The sequence below is a fragment of the Microtus ochrogaster genome, chromosome 4, assembly GCF_000317375.1.
Source record: "Microtus ochrogaster isolate Prairie Vole_2 chromosome 4, MicOch1.0, whole genome shotgun sequence".
Lineage (NCBI taxonomy): Eukaryota > Metazoa > Chordata > Mammalia > Rodentia > Cricetidae > Microtus > Microtus ochrogaster.
This window is the reverse complement of record NC_022011.1, coordinates 13813179-13831802: the sequence shown is the minus strand read 5'-3', so window position 1 is coordinate 13831802 and position 18624 is coordinate 13813179. Positions and strand designations below refer to the sequence as shown.

Sequence of the window (18624 nt, the reverse complement as noted above, 5' to 3'; positions counted from 1 at the left end):
GTGCTCGTGGCAGTCACCCAGCAGAACTCCGTAGGGGGAAGAAAGGAGGTGAAGGTATCTAATTCAGATTTAGTCATTTTCCCCCCGGGGCTGTGATTTATCAAGTGAGCAAACCTTCAAAGACTACTTTAGAAAGCACCTGGTGGTGGTGGTCGAGTGCACTCATCAGGGACACCAGCAACAAGGAAGGGCAAGGCTCCTGGAGAAAATGCTAGTCTAGCAAAACCCTGATATCTGCATCCATAATTCTGCAAAACTAACAAACAAACAAACAAAGACCCTCAGGAAAACATTCACAGATGACTTGAAAACAATAGCAACCAATGAAAAGATGAAAACACATCCAATTCAAACACTAGTTGTCAGGCAAAGAGAAATTAAGATGCCAGTACCATAGCACCCAATCTGCCAGTTTGGCTAAAGTGCAAAAGATGACAGTAGTAAGTGTTGACATGGATGTAGGGCAAACTGAATACAGTGGTGGTGAAGACCCAAACAGTATGACTTTGAAAAGCTGGGATCATCACTCACTGGTAGAGCACTCACCTAACATATATAAGGCCCCGCTTTCTATCTTCAGCATGGAAACAGAGCAAAATAAATCAATATAAACCAAAAAGAAACTTTATAACATCATAAAAACATTTGGTATCGTTTGTCCAAACTAAACATATGAGATACCACATGCCCAGCAGCTTTATTCAACAAAATACATGCATATATCCGTGAAAAGCCAGGTCCTGGATTCTCATAACAATACTGACTGGGAAAAATTAAACATTGCAAACAAACCGACTGTCCATCAATTGGGGAACTAATACACAATGGCATTTATATATACAAAGGCGTACTTTACAGTCCTGAAAATGAACAAACTTGAGAGCCAGAGGACTTTCAAACGCATGAGCAAAGGAAATGAGAGGGAAAGGGATCCAAAACTCCACTACTCATGAAGCTAGCCCAGTTGTTCCTGGGGCCACAGATGCAGCCCCTGAATGACTTCCAAGCATGGGGAACCAGAGGAAGGAGAACGGGACTCACGACCCTAGATTAGAAGCCAGGGGCACCACTGAGTTGTGAGGCGGCCAGGGAACATCCACAACCCCCTACGTGGACTGCACGCTAGGCAGGATTGCCACCAAGGCTCCAGGTTTCAACAGTGACGCCCTCTATGCTACTCCATTCTGGTGGAAATGTGTTCACGACAGGCAGCAAGCCATGAAAGAAGGGATGAAGGTGACCTCCTGAAGGTTCTACAGCCAGTTGATGTACACCTCTCTATCCTACCAACCCCCATGCAGATCTGCAAAAGTTTCCTCAACTTTTCCTCAACAGCTGGCCTCAGGTTTGGAATGTTTCTGGCTCACACAGCTGCTCTGTATCTCAACATGGGTCACGCCATGAGTCACCTTTGGGGAATCCATTGAGCAGCTGCAGGTCCCTCCCACAGTGCAGTTTGGCCGTCCCCAGAGGGAAGCCTGAGGTGAGAATTCCAACGAAGCTGCCATAGGTCACTGCTGATGATCCGAGACAGGAGTTGGGAGTGGGAAGAGAAGAGCCTATTACCTGGCTATTTACTACTGGCAGAAAAGGGAGATTCATGGCACTGATGCACCCTGGGAGATGACCTGATGGGGACCACCACTTCCAGTCATCCTACCTATTACCAAACTTGGTAGTCTCTGACTGAAGGCTGTTCTAGGGATTATGTCTGCTTCTCCTGGCTATGGCATGGACAGAGTCTCCCTGGAGGCTATAGGAAGCTGGACAGAATGTTTGACAGGCAGGTGAGAAGCCTGGACAGCTCTGCCACACCCTGTCTTCCAGAGTGAATAAGATTGCTGAGGAGACTTCGGTCCCATCTGCTCACCTCACGTTAGCCTCGGGACAGGTGACTTGAGTTGTGGACACTCTCGCTGAGTCCTCTCACCTGGTTGTCTCCTGGCCCTGATACCACAGGCACTGCTGGACTCTCAGTATCCCCACTGGTGTGTGAATGGATCAGGGTCAGGACTTGGGGATAGGACCAGTGTGATTGGTTCACAGATCAGCGCTTGGTCCAAGCTTGAATCTCAGAACACAGCTGCTGCTACTGGGGTCCCTTTCTGGTGGGCTTGCGGGTCTTGAGCTAACTACTGGTTGCCATGTCGTCATTCTGGGACTCCACAAGAGCCATCGCTGGGAAAGACCAGCAGAGGCATAACCCAGTTACTGATGTCTCGAAGTCCTGGACACATGCTTCATGAGATGGGCCCTGAAGGCCCAGGACAGCAACATGCCCTTCTAGTTTAAGCTAGTTTGGGCTGAACCTTTGGTGCTTGCAACCAATAGATCCAGGACCAGTCCACTAAGGCCCCTTGGCAGTGAGTGGGGGACTCCCTCGCCCCACAGTTTTTGGAGGGAGTCATCAAACTGGATCCTAGTTTCTCCAAGCTCAGACAGGATGCTCTCCTCCATATTATGATGAGAGCAGGAGTGTCCCGGTGCAAGCTGGACAATGGCCCGCCCACAAGCTGGACAATGGCCCGCCCACAAGCTGGACAATGGCCCGCCCACAAGCTGGACAATGGCCCGCCCACAAGTTAAGGAAGCGCTTGCCCCTCTGCTTCATACTCTCCCTCTTCTCCCGCCTTCCAGTCTCTGTCCCTCCCAACAGCGACCCCTCCCTTTCTGGTCCTGCTCTGGGAATCCCATACCTCTCCTCCACACCTGGCCCAGCTCAAATAGCCGCTTTGTGGAGGTTCTCAGGGACAAGGTCCTGAACAGAGCGTTTCATCCCCTTCCTCTGGGCTCCTACACTGCCTACATGCATAGCCTCCAGCTGAGTGCTGAGTGTGTAGCATGCGGGACCACATGCTCCCTCATCTTTCTCTGCTGTAGAATATCTCCTCAGGTCTCCCATGTATCTAGCACTGTTTTGTGCATGGGGACTCCAACATAGTTTAAAAATAAATCAGTCTTGGCTTTCCTTCCCACAATCCCTCGCGCCCGTCCTTTCCAGCTTGGGCCCGGCAGAATGGCTCCCGCAAAGAAGGGTGGCGAGAAGAAGAAGGGCCGTTCTGCCATCAACGAGGTGGTGACCCGAGAATACACCATCAACATTCACAAGCGCATCCATGGCGTGGGCTTCAAGAAGCGTGCTCCTAGGGCACTCAAAGAAATCCGGAAATTTGCCATGAAGGAGATGGGTACTCCAGATGTGCGGATTGATACCAGGCTCAATAAAGCTGTCTGGGCCAAAGGAATAAGGAATGTTCCATATCGTATCCGGGTACGTTTGTCCAGAAAACGTAATGAGGATGAGGACTCACCAAACAAACTCTACACATTGGTAACTTACGTGCCTGTTACCACATTCAAAAATCTACAGACAGTCAATGTGGATGAGAACTAACCTACTGAATCTCAAATAAAGTTGGAGAACAGCCAAAAAAAAAATCAGTCTTGCAGGGCGGTGGTGGCGCACGCCTTTAATTCCAGCACTCAGGAGGCAGAGGCAGGCGGATCTCTGTGAGTTCGAGACCAGCCTGGTCTACAGAGCTAGTTCCAGGACAGGCTTCAAAACCACAGAGAAACCCTGTCTCGAAAAATCAAAATAAATAAATAAATAAATAGATAAATAAATAAATAAATCAGTCTTCATGCCAGGGATGATGGTACAAGCCTTTAACCCCAGCACTCAGTGGGGCAGAAATGGGCAGATCCCTGAGTTCAAGGCCAGCCTGGTCTACAGAACAAGTTCCAGAACAGCTGGGGCTACATGGAGAAACCCTGTGCTAAAATAAAATAAAATGTAAAAAAATTAAAAGTTGTCTTCATGAAGCTTATGTTCTGATAGAAAGACCAATCCATAAATCAGCCAACCACAGATTGTGTGCACCTGAGAGTTCCGGCGGCTGTGTGCATGTGTGTACTTTACAAGATGAGACCAGGGAACGCTTGTGGGAAGGCCTGAAGGACATTAGGGAGTATGGAGGACTGAATGATGTCCCCAGAAAAATATATCCAATTCCTGATGCCCCAAACTTTATTTGGAGAAGGGCTTGCTTGGCAGGCATAGCATCTCAGCGGGAAAGTGTCCTGGCTCGTGCAAGCTGCCCCAGATCTGATGACAAGTGTTTTCATGAGAAACACCCAGAGTGATGAGATGCTGGGTCTTTATTGGCCTTTCTGGTCTCCTGGCTTACAGAAAGAGGCTGTGAATGAACAGATCTATGTTTGATGGTCGTTAAGGGGGAGGGAAACTTCCTCCTTTGTTCAGAGAGAGGGGTGTGTGCTGCTCCATGCAGGTGTGGGTCCTGGGTTGCTTGCTCTCAGGTTGCCAAGTGCTTTGTTCCGGGAAGAGTCTGTGTACTGTATGAATAGGCAAGGCTTCCAGTCACTAGTATTAGAAAAGGGGTGTGTCCAGCGCAAAGCAACCAGGTCTTAAGTTACCAAACTGTTCCGTATGCTTGCCCGCCTCACAGGGCTGCATGGAAAGCACACTCAAGTGTGTGATGAACTTGAATGCTCATTGGAACAGTTCCTGGCACAGTGTGATCTGACTTCCCTGGCTGCTTAGAATAAAATGTAAACTGAGGAAGGGCCTGAGAAGTGACTGGGGACTAGGGGAAACTCGCGGCATGTCTGTCTTGCAGAGGAAGAAATTGCCTGTTGGGAACCCAAGTGCTGCAGAGATTAGGATAGGACTCAAGTCTACTCAAACCATGCCAAGGATGAAAGAGAGAAAGATAGACTTGGGCAGGAGCCACCTGGGGTGGAGCCTTTGCTTAGTGGCACCAATCCCTACCACATAGGGAGGCCCACAAGGTCTTGAGGTTGAGCAGAAATAGCACCACCTGGAGCAGCAAGCACATTTACTGCTAGCTCTGAAAGCCATGTTTACTGCCCCAACTCTAGAAACTTTCTGGGTCCATGCCACCACCGAGTAGTGCCGCCTGCTGTTCATAAACACCATATAAATGTTTGGTAGTAGGGCCTCTTAAAAGAACCATCCATATTTGCCACTAACACCAAGCCAGGAAGCTCACCACCAGCAAACAGAGCCCACCAGAGAAAATGCAGCTACCAAGAAGTCATGTTCGACTCAATTCTTGTGTGTCTAGAATCTCTTTTTAAATTTTTTCAGGTTTTCCACAGAAATTCTGGCCCCACGTTGCATGCTATATGTAGATAGAGTTTTTCTGTGCTAACTGCATGCCCCCCCCAAGTAACCAACACAGAGGCTTAATATTACTTATAAATGCTTATCCAATAGCTCAGGTTTGTTACTAGTTAACTCTTACATTTAAATTAACCCATGTTTCTTATCTACGCCTCGCATGTGGCTCATGGCTTGTTACCTCATTTTCTACACGTCCTGCTTCCTTGGTAGCTGACTGGCACCTCCCTGACTCCACCCTTTTTTATACCAGTATCCTTAGTTTCCTTGTCCTGCCTATTAGCTTCTTTACTAACCAATGAGAATAATACATATCCACAATGTGTTCCACATATTTTCAGGATTACTCCACAGCACGTATACACATGTACACACCATAAATAAAATTGAACATTTTTTTTAATATCCCAAGAGAATATCACAAGTTTGAGCACTGAGTGCTCAACACATGCGCTGCTGGGGGAAAGTCCATATTCAAATCTTAACAGCCCCTGTCGCCTTGTTCCTCCTGTTTTTCCTTTGGAATGGAAGCGTCTGTCATGTGACTTCCCAGCATGGTATTTTAGAAGAAGGAAACACATCTTCTAGGTTTCTGGGTTCTTGTGTAGAGAGGAATTTGCCTCAAGATGGACTGTACCAAGAGTCTCATCTATGTCTCGGGTGGATAATGACATTTGAACCTTTTCTGAGAGAACAATTTCTTCTGTGGTTGGTTGGCTTTGTTTTTGTGGTTTTGATTTTTGAAGTGAAGTCTCATCTGGTGGCTCAGGCTGTCTTGGAGCTCACTGTGTAGTAACCTAGGCTGGCCTTGGACCAGTGATGGTCCTCCTACCTCAGTCTCTTGAGTACTGGGTTTACAGGCATCATGCCTATTTTGAGAATATCTTTAAATGAAATTTTGGTTTGATGCTGTAATGGATTAAGATTTGGGAGGAAAAGTGCATGGGATGAGAGTATTTCATTCTGGTGAATGTTTGTTTGTTTGTTTGTTTCTGAGACAGGATTTCTCTGTGTAGCTCTGGCTGTCCTGGAATTCATGCTATAGACCAGGCTGGCCTTGAACTCAGGGATCCACCTGCCACTCTCCCTCTCACATATGCCCCTAGAGCCTGTGTACGCAGTCTTAGGTGGGGAAAAGATTCATGTAGATGTCATTAAATATCTGGGATGGGGTCATCCTTGATTATCCAGGTGGGTGCCAGATACAGCAAATGTCTTTATAAGAATACAAAGTAGAGCTGGGGATGTGACCCAGGGGCAGGTAGAGCATGTCCCTAGCACATTCAAGGAAAGAGAGGGATGGAGGCAAGGACAAAATGGGGAGAAAGTTATGTGAAGACAGAGGCAGCCATGAGACAAGAAATAACACCTGGAGCCATCAGACTGGAAAACACTGGAGTTTTCTCTCAGAGCCTTTGGATGGTGGCCCCCTACATGCTGGACTTGGGACTTCTGGTCCTAGAACTATTGAGAGAACAGATGTCCTATGTTTAAGACTCTGAGTGTCTGGTATCATTTGTTACAATAGCCTAGGAAACCAATGTAGGAAGGAAAATTGGATGAACTCTGGATAATGTTCCAGAAAAGGAGACTCTAAGAGACAAAGACTCCGAGTGTACGATTGCAGGGGTAATGAGAGCAGCAGGAAAATGGTAGACAGGGAGAGAAGCCCAGAATGAATGAGGTGGAGCCTGAAACAGGACAGGAGGGGGCTGGAGGGGGCTGGAGGGGAAAGGTGTGCAGATCAGACGCTCGGCTTCAGCAAAGCCTTGCCTTCAGCAAAGCCTGAAGCTACCATCCTGTCAATCTTCTACCTCCCCTCCTAAACCAGCACCAACGTGTGTGTCTGTCTGTCTCTCTGTATCTGTGTGTGTGTCTGTCTGTGTCTATGTGTCCTAAACCAGCACCACTGTGTGTGTGTGTGTATTTGTCTGTCTCTCTGTGTGTATGTGTGTGTGATAAGCATCCAACTTTAATAATCAAAGAGCTTCTACAAAATTAACAGGAAAACGAAAAACAAATTAGGCGAGCCAAGAGAAACACAAGTGTTGAGCAGATATGAAGAGAGTCTGGCTCCATTCTCAGGGAGACCTGCATAGAAGCTTCATGCTTAACAGAGCTGTAGGCAGCCTGGGTGCTCATCAACAAGGGAGCAGATGAACAAGATATCTGTGTTGATACTAGGTAAATAGTCAACAATGAAAACCTGCAGACTAGCCAGGCAGTGGTGGTGCATGCCTTTAACCCCAGCACTCAGGAGGCAGAGGCAGGAGGGTCTCTGAGTTCAAGGCCAGCCTAGTCTACAAAATGAGTACCAGGACAGCTTGGGCTATATAGAGGAACCCTGTCTTGAAAATCTAAGCAAAAGAAAAAAAAGAAAGAAAGAAATCAGCAGACTAGGCAACCACATAGGTAAATGGCACCAACACTGTGGCGAATGGCTGAGCGAAGCACAGACATATGCACACTATAGGCTCTCCCTTGTAAGATGTCCCCACAAAGTCAACCTTAATTCATGGGAGGGTGATTGCCTCTGGGGCTGCTGTGGACAGAGACTGGCCAGGTGGGAGCTTTCTGAAGTCCCCCCTCTGTGTCATAGTGACACTTAAGACCACAACATTGCCATAGGTAAACTTTACTTTAAAAAGCAGTATTGGACTCAGGTTAATGCTGTGCTAGGTTTAGAGAAGTTTGCTGGTGGCTGTCACTCGCTTTGAAAGGAATGTGTTCTGAGCAGTAACAGATGCTCACACTAAAGAAAGTCTCAGGAAACCTGTAAGCCGGATGGCGTTCACACCCATCAGCCGGTGTTTGCACCCGACCTTTCTACATGACTGGGTGCTGTAAGAAGGCTCAGTCAAGGGTGTGGCAATGACAATAAAATTCTCTCTGGTGAGCATGGAATTGCCAGGACTGCTGGGGCTGCCTGGTTTACCCGGAAGGTGGACTGTCCTGTAGGTGACAAGGCCTTTATGATGTTAGCATTTCCTTCCGATCCCTGTCTCGCAATCTCATCCTTCACATGCGATGTATACAGCCTTGTATCCTGTTTTTCCAACAGCCTTCCATCCACATTTCCCCGTTCATTTAAAAGCCCATGCTGGAGATAGAAAATATCCTCTATTATAGGACGTGGGTATTCAGGTGTTTGTTTATTTGTTTTTTAATGACTGCAAGTTTACTGCAGAAAAAATATAAAAAGCACAGAGAAGTACAAAGAAAAGTCCCCAGCAGCCCTGACATCCTGATGTTTTGTGGCCCCATCTGACTTTCTGTGCGCATGCACATACACACACACACACACACACACACACACACACACACACACACACACAAATACCACAGCATGAATAAGGAGGTCAGTGGACAATTTGTGAGAGTTGGTTCTCTCTTTTTTCTCTGTGGTTCCTAGATCTCAAACTCAGTCCACTGGGCTTGACCATAGACACTTTTTTTTTTGTTGTTGTTTTTGTTTTTTTGGTTTTTCGAGACAGGGTTTCTCTGTAGCTTTGGAGCCTGTCCTGGAACTCTCTTGGTAGACCAGGCTGGCCTCGAACTCACAGAGATCCGCCTGCCTCTGCCTCCCAAGTGCTGGGATTACAGGCGTGCGCCACCACCGCCCGGCCAAACATAGACACTTTTACCCACTGAGCCATCTCACCTGGCCCGTGTGTGACACTGAGGTCCGATAGGACACTGAGTTTTCTGTCTGCTTTATGATTTTTCTGAAACATCCATTTCCAGATTGCCTGATTCTCTAATAAGGGGGCACATCCCATGTCCACTGTTGTGGGCCAGGGACAGCCTGATCTTCCTGCAGCCTTTGGGAAACCTAGGACGATAATGTTGAAGGTGGCCAGGTTAGTGTAGCTTGAGGGCCTGGCAGAAGTACCCAGGGCTCATACAGAGGGCCATAGCCCTGCCTGGCTGCCCGATTAGCCCCTACTGGCCTGGTGCCAGGGCTCATCTGGGGGGTGCCCACTTTCTCCTTGCTGCTCCACTGCCTGTCCTAGCTTCTCATGGCCTGTCCTGAGCTGCCCTCAGGGTGAGGTCAAGACTCGAGTGTCCCTGAAGGCTGTAGTAAGAGCATGTATATGTGACTAGCAATCAGGGAGTCTTAGTTCAGGGAGAGAGGCTCTTGGCCCCAGTTACATCCTTAGACCAATCCTGTGCCTAGAGGAAGCCTCTGTGCACTGGGCTTCATTGTGTTTCAGGATTTCCCGTTTCCTGACCGCCTAACCTATTTATGGGCCACAATAGTTCCTTCCCTAGGGAACTCTACTGTACTGGGCCCAGTTGATGGAGTCTCTGGAGGTCCAGCCTGGGGTTGGCCGAGGGAAGGGGCAATAAGTGTGTATCATTTTACATGCTATATTATAGAGCCAGCCAGGGTATAGGGTTGCCGACTCTGATATTCTGTCCCAATACAGCAGTCCATCAGAGACAATGTGTGCAAGACAGACTCACGGATGCCCAGCCCTTGGCTCAAGGCATCGTGACAGGCCCTCTGCTTTGACATCAACCTCTTTTCTCTTCTCATTTCCTACCTCCCTTACCCACCCCTGATCCCCAGCTGAAGGCCCATTCACTTCTTGGGATAGGCCTGTCTTTTCCTGCCCCAGGACGTAAGCTTGTGACATTCTAAGACCGTGTTCTTCTGCCACCCTCAGTAATTAAATCTAGCAAGACTTATTCAATGCGGAGACACAGCTGTAGTGGGACAATTCTTATGTCATTTCTCCTGGGAGCCTTCCTGTGTCTAGATCCTGATCCACACCCAACCCAGTTCTGATATCATCGAGGGAATATCAAGCCAATAATGTGGGTATTTTAGGTTAAGTTCCCCAGAAGCAGAACCTGGAATGGGAACTCCTGGACTAGGTGAGAGTCTCGGGATGCCGGAAAGAAAGCAAAGGAGTCTGACGGGGCCAGGAAGGGCTAAGAAAACCCACAGCTGTAACACCCGATTCTGTGTTACCCCCTCGGTACAGTTCGCGCGCCACTGTACTGTACGTGAGTCGGGCAAGGGCCTGGAGATTGAAAGAACACACAAAGAGACCTGGGTCGTTCGAAAGAAGATCAGCTGAATGCCACACCCAAGATGGAGTAAACAATGTCCTACAGCTAATCATCAAGAGGGGCAGAGGGAGCACAGGAACAAACAAGAAAGTTTTAGCTGGCTGACCAGAAACTGTCCTCAAGATGAACCCCAAGAACAAAGGTAGACCCGGGCCCTATACACAGCTTCTGCAGAAATCTTGTTGGACCTGGCCTTGGGCTCCAGAGCACAAGAGGCACCAGTAAAGTTGCAATATGCGGAGGCCAGGGAGTAGGGAAGCTGTCCAGTCCTTCAGCTTCCCCCAGGATCTCCCAGACATCATCAGGCAACGTGGGCTTTACTGGGCCAGGGTATCCTTTGTAAACAACAGCAGCAGCTGAGGGAGGGGTGCTAGCCATCTTGGGGACTTGAGGAGACAGGAACAGAATTTGCCATGAGGAGTCCAAATCCTGCCCAAATATTTGGAACAGGAACAGCCACCCAGGTACCAAGTTGTGGTAGCCATGCTAGCTCATTATGGATTACAACAGGTAGCAGCAGGAAGGTCCCTCAGTCCCCTGGTACACTCTGCATAGTGTGGGTTGAGGTAGACGGACATATCAAATCATGGATGGATGGATAGATGGATGATGGCTAGATAAATGATAGGTGGATGGATGGATAATGATGGATAGATCAGTGGGCAGGTGGATACATTAGTGACTGGATAGAAGGATAAATAGATGAATTGAAGGGTGGGTAAACAGGAAGTCAGAAGGGCTAGTAAGTGGCTACATGGATGAATGAATGGATGGATGTAAGGAAATGCATAAAAGTACGTGCTTTATTGTTTTATTATTATTATTTTGAGACAAGGTTTCTCTATGTAACCTTGGCTGTCCTAGAATTTACTCTGTAGACCAGGCTGACCTTGAACTCACAGAGTTGCTGCTGCCTCCCAAATGTGTAGATGTTAACTTGATTCATGAGATAACCAGGCTAGCTTAAAGATAAACAATTATATTTCTATTTATTATAAGGGGAAAACTCACGCCAAAGGAATGGAAGATCCAGATCTCTGCTTGACTGCTGGGGAAGCCACCAAACCAATACAAAACTATATGATCCAAACCCAATACTAAACTATATACAATAGGAACAGACCCAATACAAAACTATACAAAGTGATCCAAACCCAATACAAAACTATATATAATAGGAACAGATAATCAAGTATAAAATGACAAACAACATAAACAATATTAAGCAAGGCACACATGACAAATGTTTTAATAAACATTCTATTCCAAAGAGTATAGTAAATCTTGTATTGGAAACAAGCTTGGCTAAATCATAAGTGGAATGTAGCTACGATTATCTAATCTTCAACCCCATTGAAGGCCTGAGAGGGAGATAATATTACTTTAGCAGGCAGGAAGTGCAATCGAGCAGCTTCCAAAGTGAGCAATATGTGACAGAGACAATTAGCTACCTGAGCAATCACCCAAAGTCTCATTTGCAACATTGAAGCAACCAACTTTGGCTAAGGCCCAGCATAACTGACAGACCATTTTCAGAGGCAGGACATTTTTCAGAACCATCTTACCCTGTCTTGGCAAGGTTTGACAGTCTTTTTCCTTGTGTCCTGCTTATCCATTTCTGGATACCATGTACCTTATGAGCAGTTCCTTGCCTGAAGGCCAATTGTGACAAGAAGAAAACAAACTCCTAGTGGAGTGTTTTTGGTACTCAACATTCTCTTGGAGGTAGATTGGTGCTGTCAGGAGCAATCATGTTTCATGTCAAGAGAACCCTAAGTTATTTAAATGCCATGTTCTACAGATCCTTGAAGTGGTTAAAGATGACCTATCTAGGCAGAATACAATCTCTAAATGTATCTAAAGAACCTAATCAATTTGACTATATGTATAACAAACATGAACAACTATTAACCTCTAATATTTAATACCTGTAGAACTTAAAGGGCTAATCAGTTCATAACCAATGTAGACCTTTGGGACATAATGGCAGTGGGAACCTGGCAGGACAGAAACCTCAGACAACACAAGTGCTTGGATTAAAGGTGTCACCACCATGCCAGGCTTTAAGTGCATTTTAAAAATTTATTTATTTTTATTTTTGGGGCATTCGTGTTTTGCCTGCATGTATGGTATGTATGTCTATGTGAGAATGTCGGATCCCCTGGCACTGGAGTTACAGACAGTTGTGAGCTGCCATGTGGGTACTAGGAAGAGATGGTGCATGTTTTATACATTAAAAAACTGGAGATCTAAGAGGCAGAGGTCACAGGGAAGTGTGGCTTGTGCTTGAAGTTAAAAAAATGTCAGAAAAATTTTTACCACAGAGTTGAAAAATGAATAAACAAAAAAAATCAATGAAGTCAGTCCCTACCTTGTTTCTATGATAAGGAATGTCCCTCAAGAGAAAACCTGAATGGGTGGATAGATGATAGGTAGGTGGGTAGGTAGATTCCCATAGGAGAGGGGAAGGGAAATCCTCTGGAGATGGAGTGTGGAATGGGATGAGCTCAGAGAAAGGCTGACCTTGGAGAAGGGGGCCTACTCCCCAAGGGCCAGGAGCTGAGCTCAGAGTCCTGGAGGGAGCAGGGTCTAAGGCTCTGTCTCCTTGTTACCCTGTGTGACCTTGAATTGGAGAATATGCCTGAGACTTTGTCATAAATCAATTAGACCTGGGGCCTAACCGCAGGTTGGCCACTGGCCAGATGTGGAGCAGCTGGCATTCTGGAGCCTCTGTCTCCTCCTGGGGCAGAAGATTGCAGCAGGTCTCCAGGGACCCAGAGACATGTGCCAGCCCTTTCTTCTCTGTGACATTAACATCAGTCTTCAGGAAGCAGGCAAGTGCTGTCCTCATGGGTCAGATGAAAACCCAGGCTCTAAGCAGAGTTACTGTCCCAGCCACTGGGGAACTCGAGGAAGGAAGGTGGATGAAGGGGACTGAAAAGCAGCCTGAACAATGTGACGTGACCCTCTCTCAAAAGTCCAATAGCTCTAAAAAAAAAATAACCACGCCTAAGGTGGGCAGTGGTGGTGCACATCTTTAATCCCAGCACTTGGGAGGAAGAGGCAGGAGGATCTTTGTGAGTTTAAGGCCAGCCTGGTCTACAAAAGCTAGTCCCAGGACAGGTTCCAAAGCTAAGAGAAACCCTGTCTTGGAAAAAAAAAAAAAACATTCCTTGCCCGAAATAATAAACCCAGAGCCTCAAGTAGTCAATTTAGTCCTGTCCCCACCCCACCCCCCAAAAACCTGCTTCTGTCTCAACCATGGCATTGATGACTATGGCCAGGTTGTCTGTGTGTGTGTGTACATGAATCTGTGAGTTCACAAGCACACTCACGCCAGCATTCACTTGTGTACACACATACCTGTGCTTGCACACTCACGTCTCTATCAGTTTGTGTGTGACACGCTCATATACATGCAAATGTATACAGTTTTACGTTTGAATACGCGTGATACTTCTGCACACTCCTGGACACACTGGCATGCCTGGCCCACCTGCTGGTATCCAGGGCCCAGCGCTGGGGCAGTTGCTACAAAGAGATCAGGATTCATCCTGATGCTGGCAGGGGAGGGAAGAAGAAAGGGAAGCAGAGGTGGAGATGAGGTGGTGAGGAGGGGAGGGGCGGGGAGGGTCAGCAGCTAGCTGCCTGTTCCATGAAAGGATCAGATTTTCCCTGGAAACACCCAGGCAGCTCCTGCCCTCCACCCCTCTTCTCCAGTGGCCTTTTCCTGATGTTCCTGGAACAAAGGATTGGTAAAGGGTCCACCTTGGAGCACACTGGCCTCACCGTTCAGCTTGGGCCCAAGAGCCCCTACCCTGCCTGCCACGCCCACTCCACACCACTGTACAGCTCTGACTTGAAGCGAGAACCTGAGTTTGCAGAGCCGCCGTGTGCTGCCAACCCATGGAAGCGCCCTTCAGAGGGCCACTGTGGCTAGTCTCCTGCCTGGAGGAGGGATAGGCTGTTCCCCTGGGAGGAGGGGACCTTCCTTGCAGGCCTTTCAGTAAGAAGCTCCTGTGTCTAACTACCCTCCTTGTATGGTTCCTACCCTTGTCCTCCAGAGCCTTACTTTGTGTCTGCTCTGGCCAGCAGGGCTGGCTGGGTCACAACAGGATGGCTGGGAAGAAGTGACCCCTGCACAGGCCCCATTTCCATCTGTGGCTCCTGCTCGGGACTTCCTGCCCCCACCCCCACGTTGTCTCCTCATTTCCTCCCTCTCCTCTCCCTCTCCATTCCTCCATTCCCATCCCCTCACCCTCCCTCTACCCCCCACCAGACCTCCTGGGCTTTCTCTTTCCTTTCCAGTCCTGGTTGCTTTCAGCCTCTCTCTCCTTCTCCTCCCTTCCGAGCTCCCAAGCCACCCGCTCAGCCACCCTTCTCCCCCAGCGATGGCTCCACAGCTCCCACAGGGGCTGTGTCTTGAGCTGGTCCCCCTTACTCCCACCACCCTGCTCCTTCAGCCCCTCCTGGCTCCCAGTTACTGTCCCTTCACTTGGGGAGCGCTTTTGGCTCCAAATGTAGTAGTCCCTGCTCTGGGGACACCCTCGCAACCCTCCCCACTAGCCTTTTAAAGGCTCAACTGCAGGCTCCTCCCTCCACTCCACCCCAACCCCGACCTTTGCAGGTGCCGCTCCCCCTACCTAGGAGACTATCAGTCGGGCCCCACTCCGTATACACGCCCCCTAAAGGTTACAGCCTCACAGCCCTTCTTTATTGTTATCATTACTATTATTACTATTTGACAATTTCCATATATGTATGCCATGAATTTTGGCCATTTTTACCCATTACCCTGGCTCACCTTTCTCCCTCTCCTACTGAACCCTTCTTCCCAGTCCCCTCCTGCTTTGATGGCTATTTGTGTGTGTCGACAGCCACTGGATTTAACTGAGTTGCCTGCATGAACACCCATGGGGGTATTTACTGGAGAATAGGCTAGTTTATCAGTGGCTACATCACTAAAGAAAAATGACACCCCTCCCCCAGTCACCACTAACTGCCAATAGTTCCTCAGGAAGGGGTGGGGGCCTCATGAGCCCCTCCCTCACCTTTGATGAAATGTTTCCAGGGCCAGTTAGCAGGAAGAGACTCTCACATTCGGTCATCACCTTGCCTTCCCAAAGGCCTTCCCAAAGAGGGTTTTTCACAGCCCTTCACGACCGGATCCCCCACCCCCAGCCACTGGGAGGACCCTCTATGCTCCCTGCCTCCTGCCCACCTCCTCTAAAAGCAGGTCTGCCCAGCCCAGAAGGCAGCAGCTGCAGTGAGGGATTTGGCCTTGGTTGAGGTGAGACATCCTGGCCAGCTATTTAGACAGAACAGCTAACGCTCTGTAAGAGGCCAGCCCACGTGGCCACATGACAACAGAACTGAGGAGGCCTCTGACATTATGAACCTGACCCCTTTTCTCCAATATGGAGGGTTCCAGTTCCCACTTAGGGGTGTGCACTAGATAGGCACCCCACACCCGGGTTTTGTCTGTGGGGTTCCCTGGCTGCTGGGGCTGCCAGTGTGCAGCCACCCCACTCTACAGGCCATAAATCACTGTTGTCTGGCTTGGCCCCGTCTGCACACACTTTGAAAAGGAAGGACAGACTCTTGCTACCCCCAGCTGCTGCCCCCGCCAGCCCAGAAGCTGGCGCAGTGGAAGAGAAAGAAGGTCTTTATGCCCACAGGCAAGAGGGCACTTTGCCCCCTGTCAGTTCCCACACAATGCGCTCTGGTGAAAGGGCCTTTTGTGATTGGCCAGGACAGACTTAGTACCCTCCCCATTTAGGAGACTGGCGGTCACCAGATCAGGGGCCCTGCCCTGGGGTCTGGAGATGGTCACAAGCTACCACAGTCAGGGAAGAAAGACCATTCCTAACAGAACTTTCCCTGAGGAGGCCAAGCCCACTCCCAGAGAGATGGCCCTACTGCCTTTCCATCTCTTCATTCCCTTTCCCCGCCCAGCACATACCACCTCTAGGATACACAAGAGCTGTCCCCTCCACTCAGGATGCTGGTCCCTGAGATACCTAGCTACGTCACCGCTGGGAGGGAGGGGTCTACAGGGACCTCACACCACACGATATCTGTGTCTGTACGTGTTTGTTTATTGGTCTTCCCAGCTGGGATAGGAATTCTGCAAGGGAATTTATGTTCGCTTACTCCGTGGCCCGCTCCTAACACCCAGCAGGTTCACGGTGACTATTTGTGTGAACAAACACATGGTTGTCATTTAGTCTTTCTCCCACCTGAGAGGTGGGCAGAGTGAGCCCATTTACAGTTGAAGGCTCTGGGAACCCGGGGTGTGGGGATGTTTCCCTAGCTATGTGGAAAGGGAGAGGTTAGGACTGTGTATTCAGACCCATCGCCTTCTCCAGCGTGCTACCTGGGGCTGGCCCCGGCACATCCTACTTGGCTGGCCCGTTGGACCTGTGTTTGAAGATGTCTCACATAGTTGGATCTTAAGTTCAGCTTCACGGATCCACCCCTTGCACCCTGGATGAACCCCCATGCTGAGTCCTTGTGCCCTGTCACCCCCTCAACCTCTCCTACAAGACACCACTGAGCATTGTCAGGCAAGTTTCTTAATACCCCCAACCTCAGCACCCGATTAGTAATGCAGGGCAGTCACTACCACCCAGCAGGTGCATGTGAGGTCGTGCACAGGAAGGGGGTCCTGGGACCTGAACCACAAAACCACAGGTATCAACCTCGGCCTCTGAAAGAGGACAGGACCACAGAGTCTGACTTAGTCCCCCCACCTCCACTTCCTTCTCCCCAGCTGGAGGAAAGAGACTGAGAGGTGTTGCCAGAGGGAGTCATCCTCCCCAGGGACGTCCTCCTTCCTGGGAGAAGGGTCTCTTCAGAGGAAGGTACCATCCAACTAGGAACCAAGTAGAATCCATCTTTTCTGAGGCTAAAAGCAGCTTCCATGGTGCTAGAGAGTAGAAAAGAGGTGTTCCTATAAAAACCAAACGCCATCTCCCTTAGTCCTGACACTTCCTTGTCTTGCCCCGATCCATCCTGCCACCCTCACTCCTGGTGACTGGACAGGGTCCTCTATTACAGCAAGCTGGTCCGTCACCATGCAGGTGGGACCATGGAGCACCAGGGCCACTCATCAGCAGAGGCAGAGCTGGGGAGGAAACACGGTACCCAGGGCCCGTACCTGAACTGAAGACAGAACCTCAGGTGCAGCTGCAGCCTGCTGTGCTGGCCGGAGCCTCAGGCCCTTTCTCCCACCACCCCCACTCTCTAGGTGCTCTTACACCCTGGTCAGGCCCTGTCTAGCCTCCAGGCCTTGTGAATACAGTTCCTCTTGCCTAGAGTCCCTCACCTCTCCTCTCCCAGGTCAACTTTCATTGTTCTTCAGCTCTCAATGCAGACAGCACACAGGCCACCCCCAAAGAGCGCTTCCTTTTCTTTCTTGGAAGGGCTGATAAGCCTCAACTCTCTGGGTCTGTGTTTCATGAGGTTTCATGAGGCTCCCCAGTTTCCCTCTACTTTCTTTTTCAGACTCCAGAGAGGTGCCAGGTGGCTGCATCCTGCTCACTGCCCAGTCTGGGACTTCACCAGGGCCTATGGCAAGTCCACGTTCTGGGGAACCACCATCTGTTTATCCACTCATTCATTCATTCATTCATTCATTCATCCTGCTAGTTCATCAAATTCACTCTGAGCCAGGCAGTTCAGGAGCTGGCCCTGCCCTCTCAGGGTACATGGTCCTGGGTCCCCAGACTCCCACGTTGCAAGAATATCATCATTCCCCTTACCACAAACCCCTCCAGGTATCTCTATGAGAACAGGCAAGACCCAAGAGCTACACCAACCACTACAGTGTCCCTTGACAGCTGTGGTTACCATGACAACACATCATGAACGGATCTAAGTCCACCCACTCCCACGAGGTGCATCTTGCTCTCTTAGGACTCCTGTTTCCGCAAGGGAAGGCTTGGTGAGGAAGCCCGTGGGTCTTGAGGGAATGCAGCTGTGAGCATGAAGAGTTGGGATTCAAGTCCAGGCTAACTTGTCCTAAGTGATGGCCTTCTCACTGGACCACGTGACTTTTCCAGGCCCAGAGGCTCAAGTCCATCGTCCAACAGGCAGGGATGTCAGACAGCCATGAAGGTGTGAGGTCTCCACAGAGGACCTCATAGGTGGCATTGGGAGGGCTTGCCTAGAAGTAAGGGGTTGCTTCTCCTGTGGTCCAGACAGCCCAGTCCCCTACAGGAGAGGCACCATCCCTTCCCCAGAAGCACTAGTCTTGGCCACTGGGACGTCCTTTTCTTTTCTACTTTTGCCAGGGTCACAGGGACCAAGATGGTCCATCTTAACCAAGCCATGTCTTGTGTTCCTCCCGCCAACCCTGAAGTCAGTTCAGACTGCACTCAGGA

The 18624-nt window shown here is 49.2% G+C and overlaps 1 protein-coding gene across 1 annotated transcript; it reads left to right on the top strand.

The window, feature by feature from the left end:
* The first annotated feature begins 2977 nt into the window (after nucleotides 1-2977).
* LOC101985000 (60S ribosomal protein L31) lies at nucleotides 2978-3426 on the top strand. The gene has a single exon (XM_005345567.3). The coding sequence runs from the start codon at nucleotides 3017-3019 to the stop codon at nucleotides 3392-3394; it is 378 nt and encodes a 125-aa protein (XP_005345624.1). The 5' UTR covers nucleotides 2978-3016; the 3' UTR covers nucleotides 3395-3426.
* Nucleotides 3427-18624: the final 15198 nt, after the last annotated feature.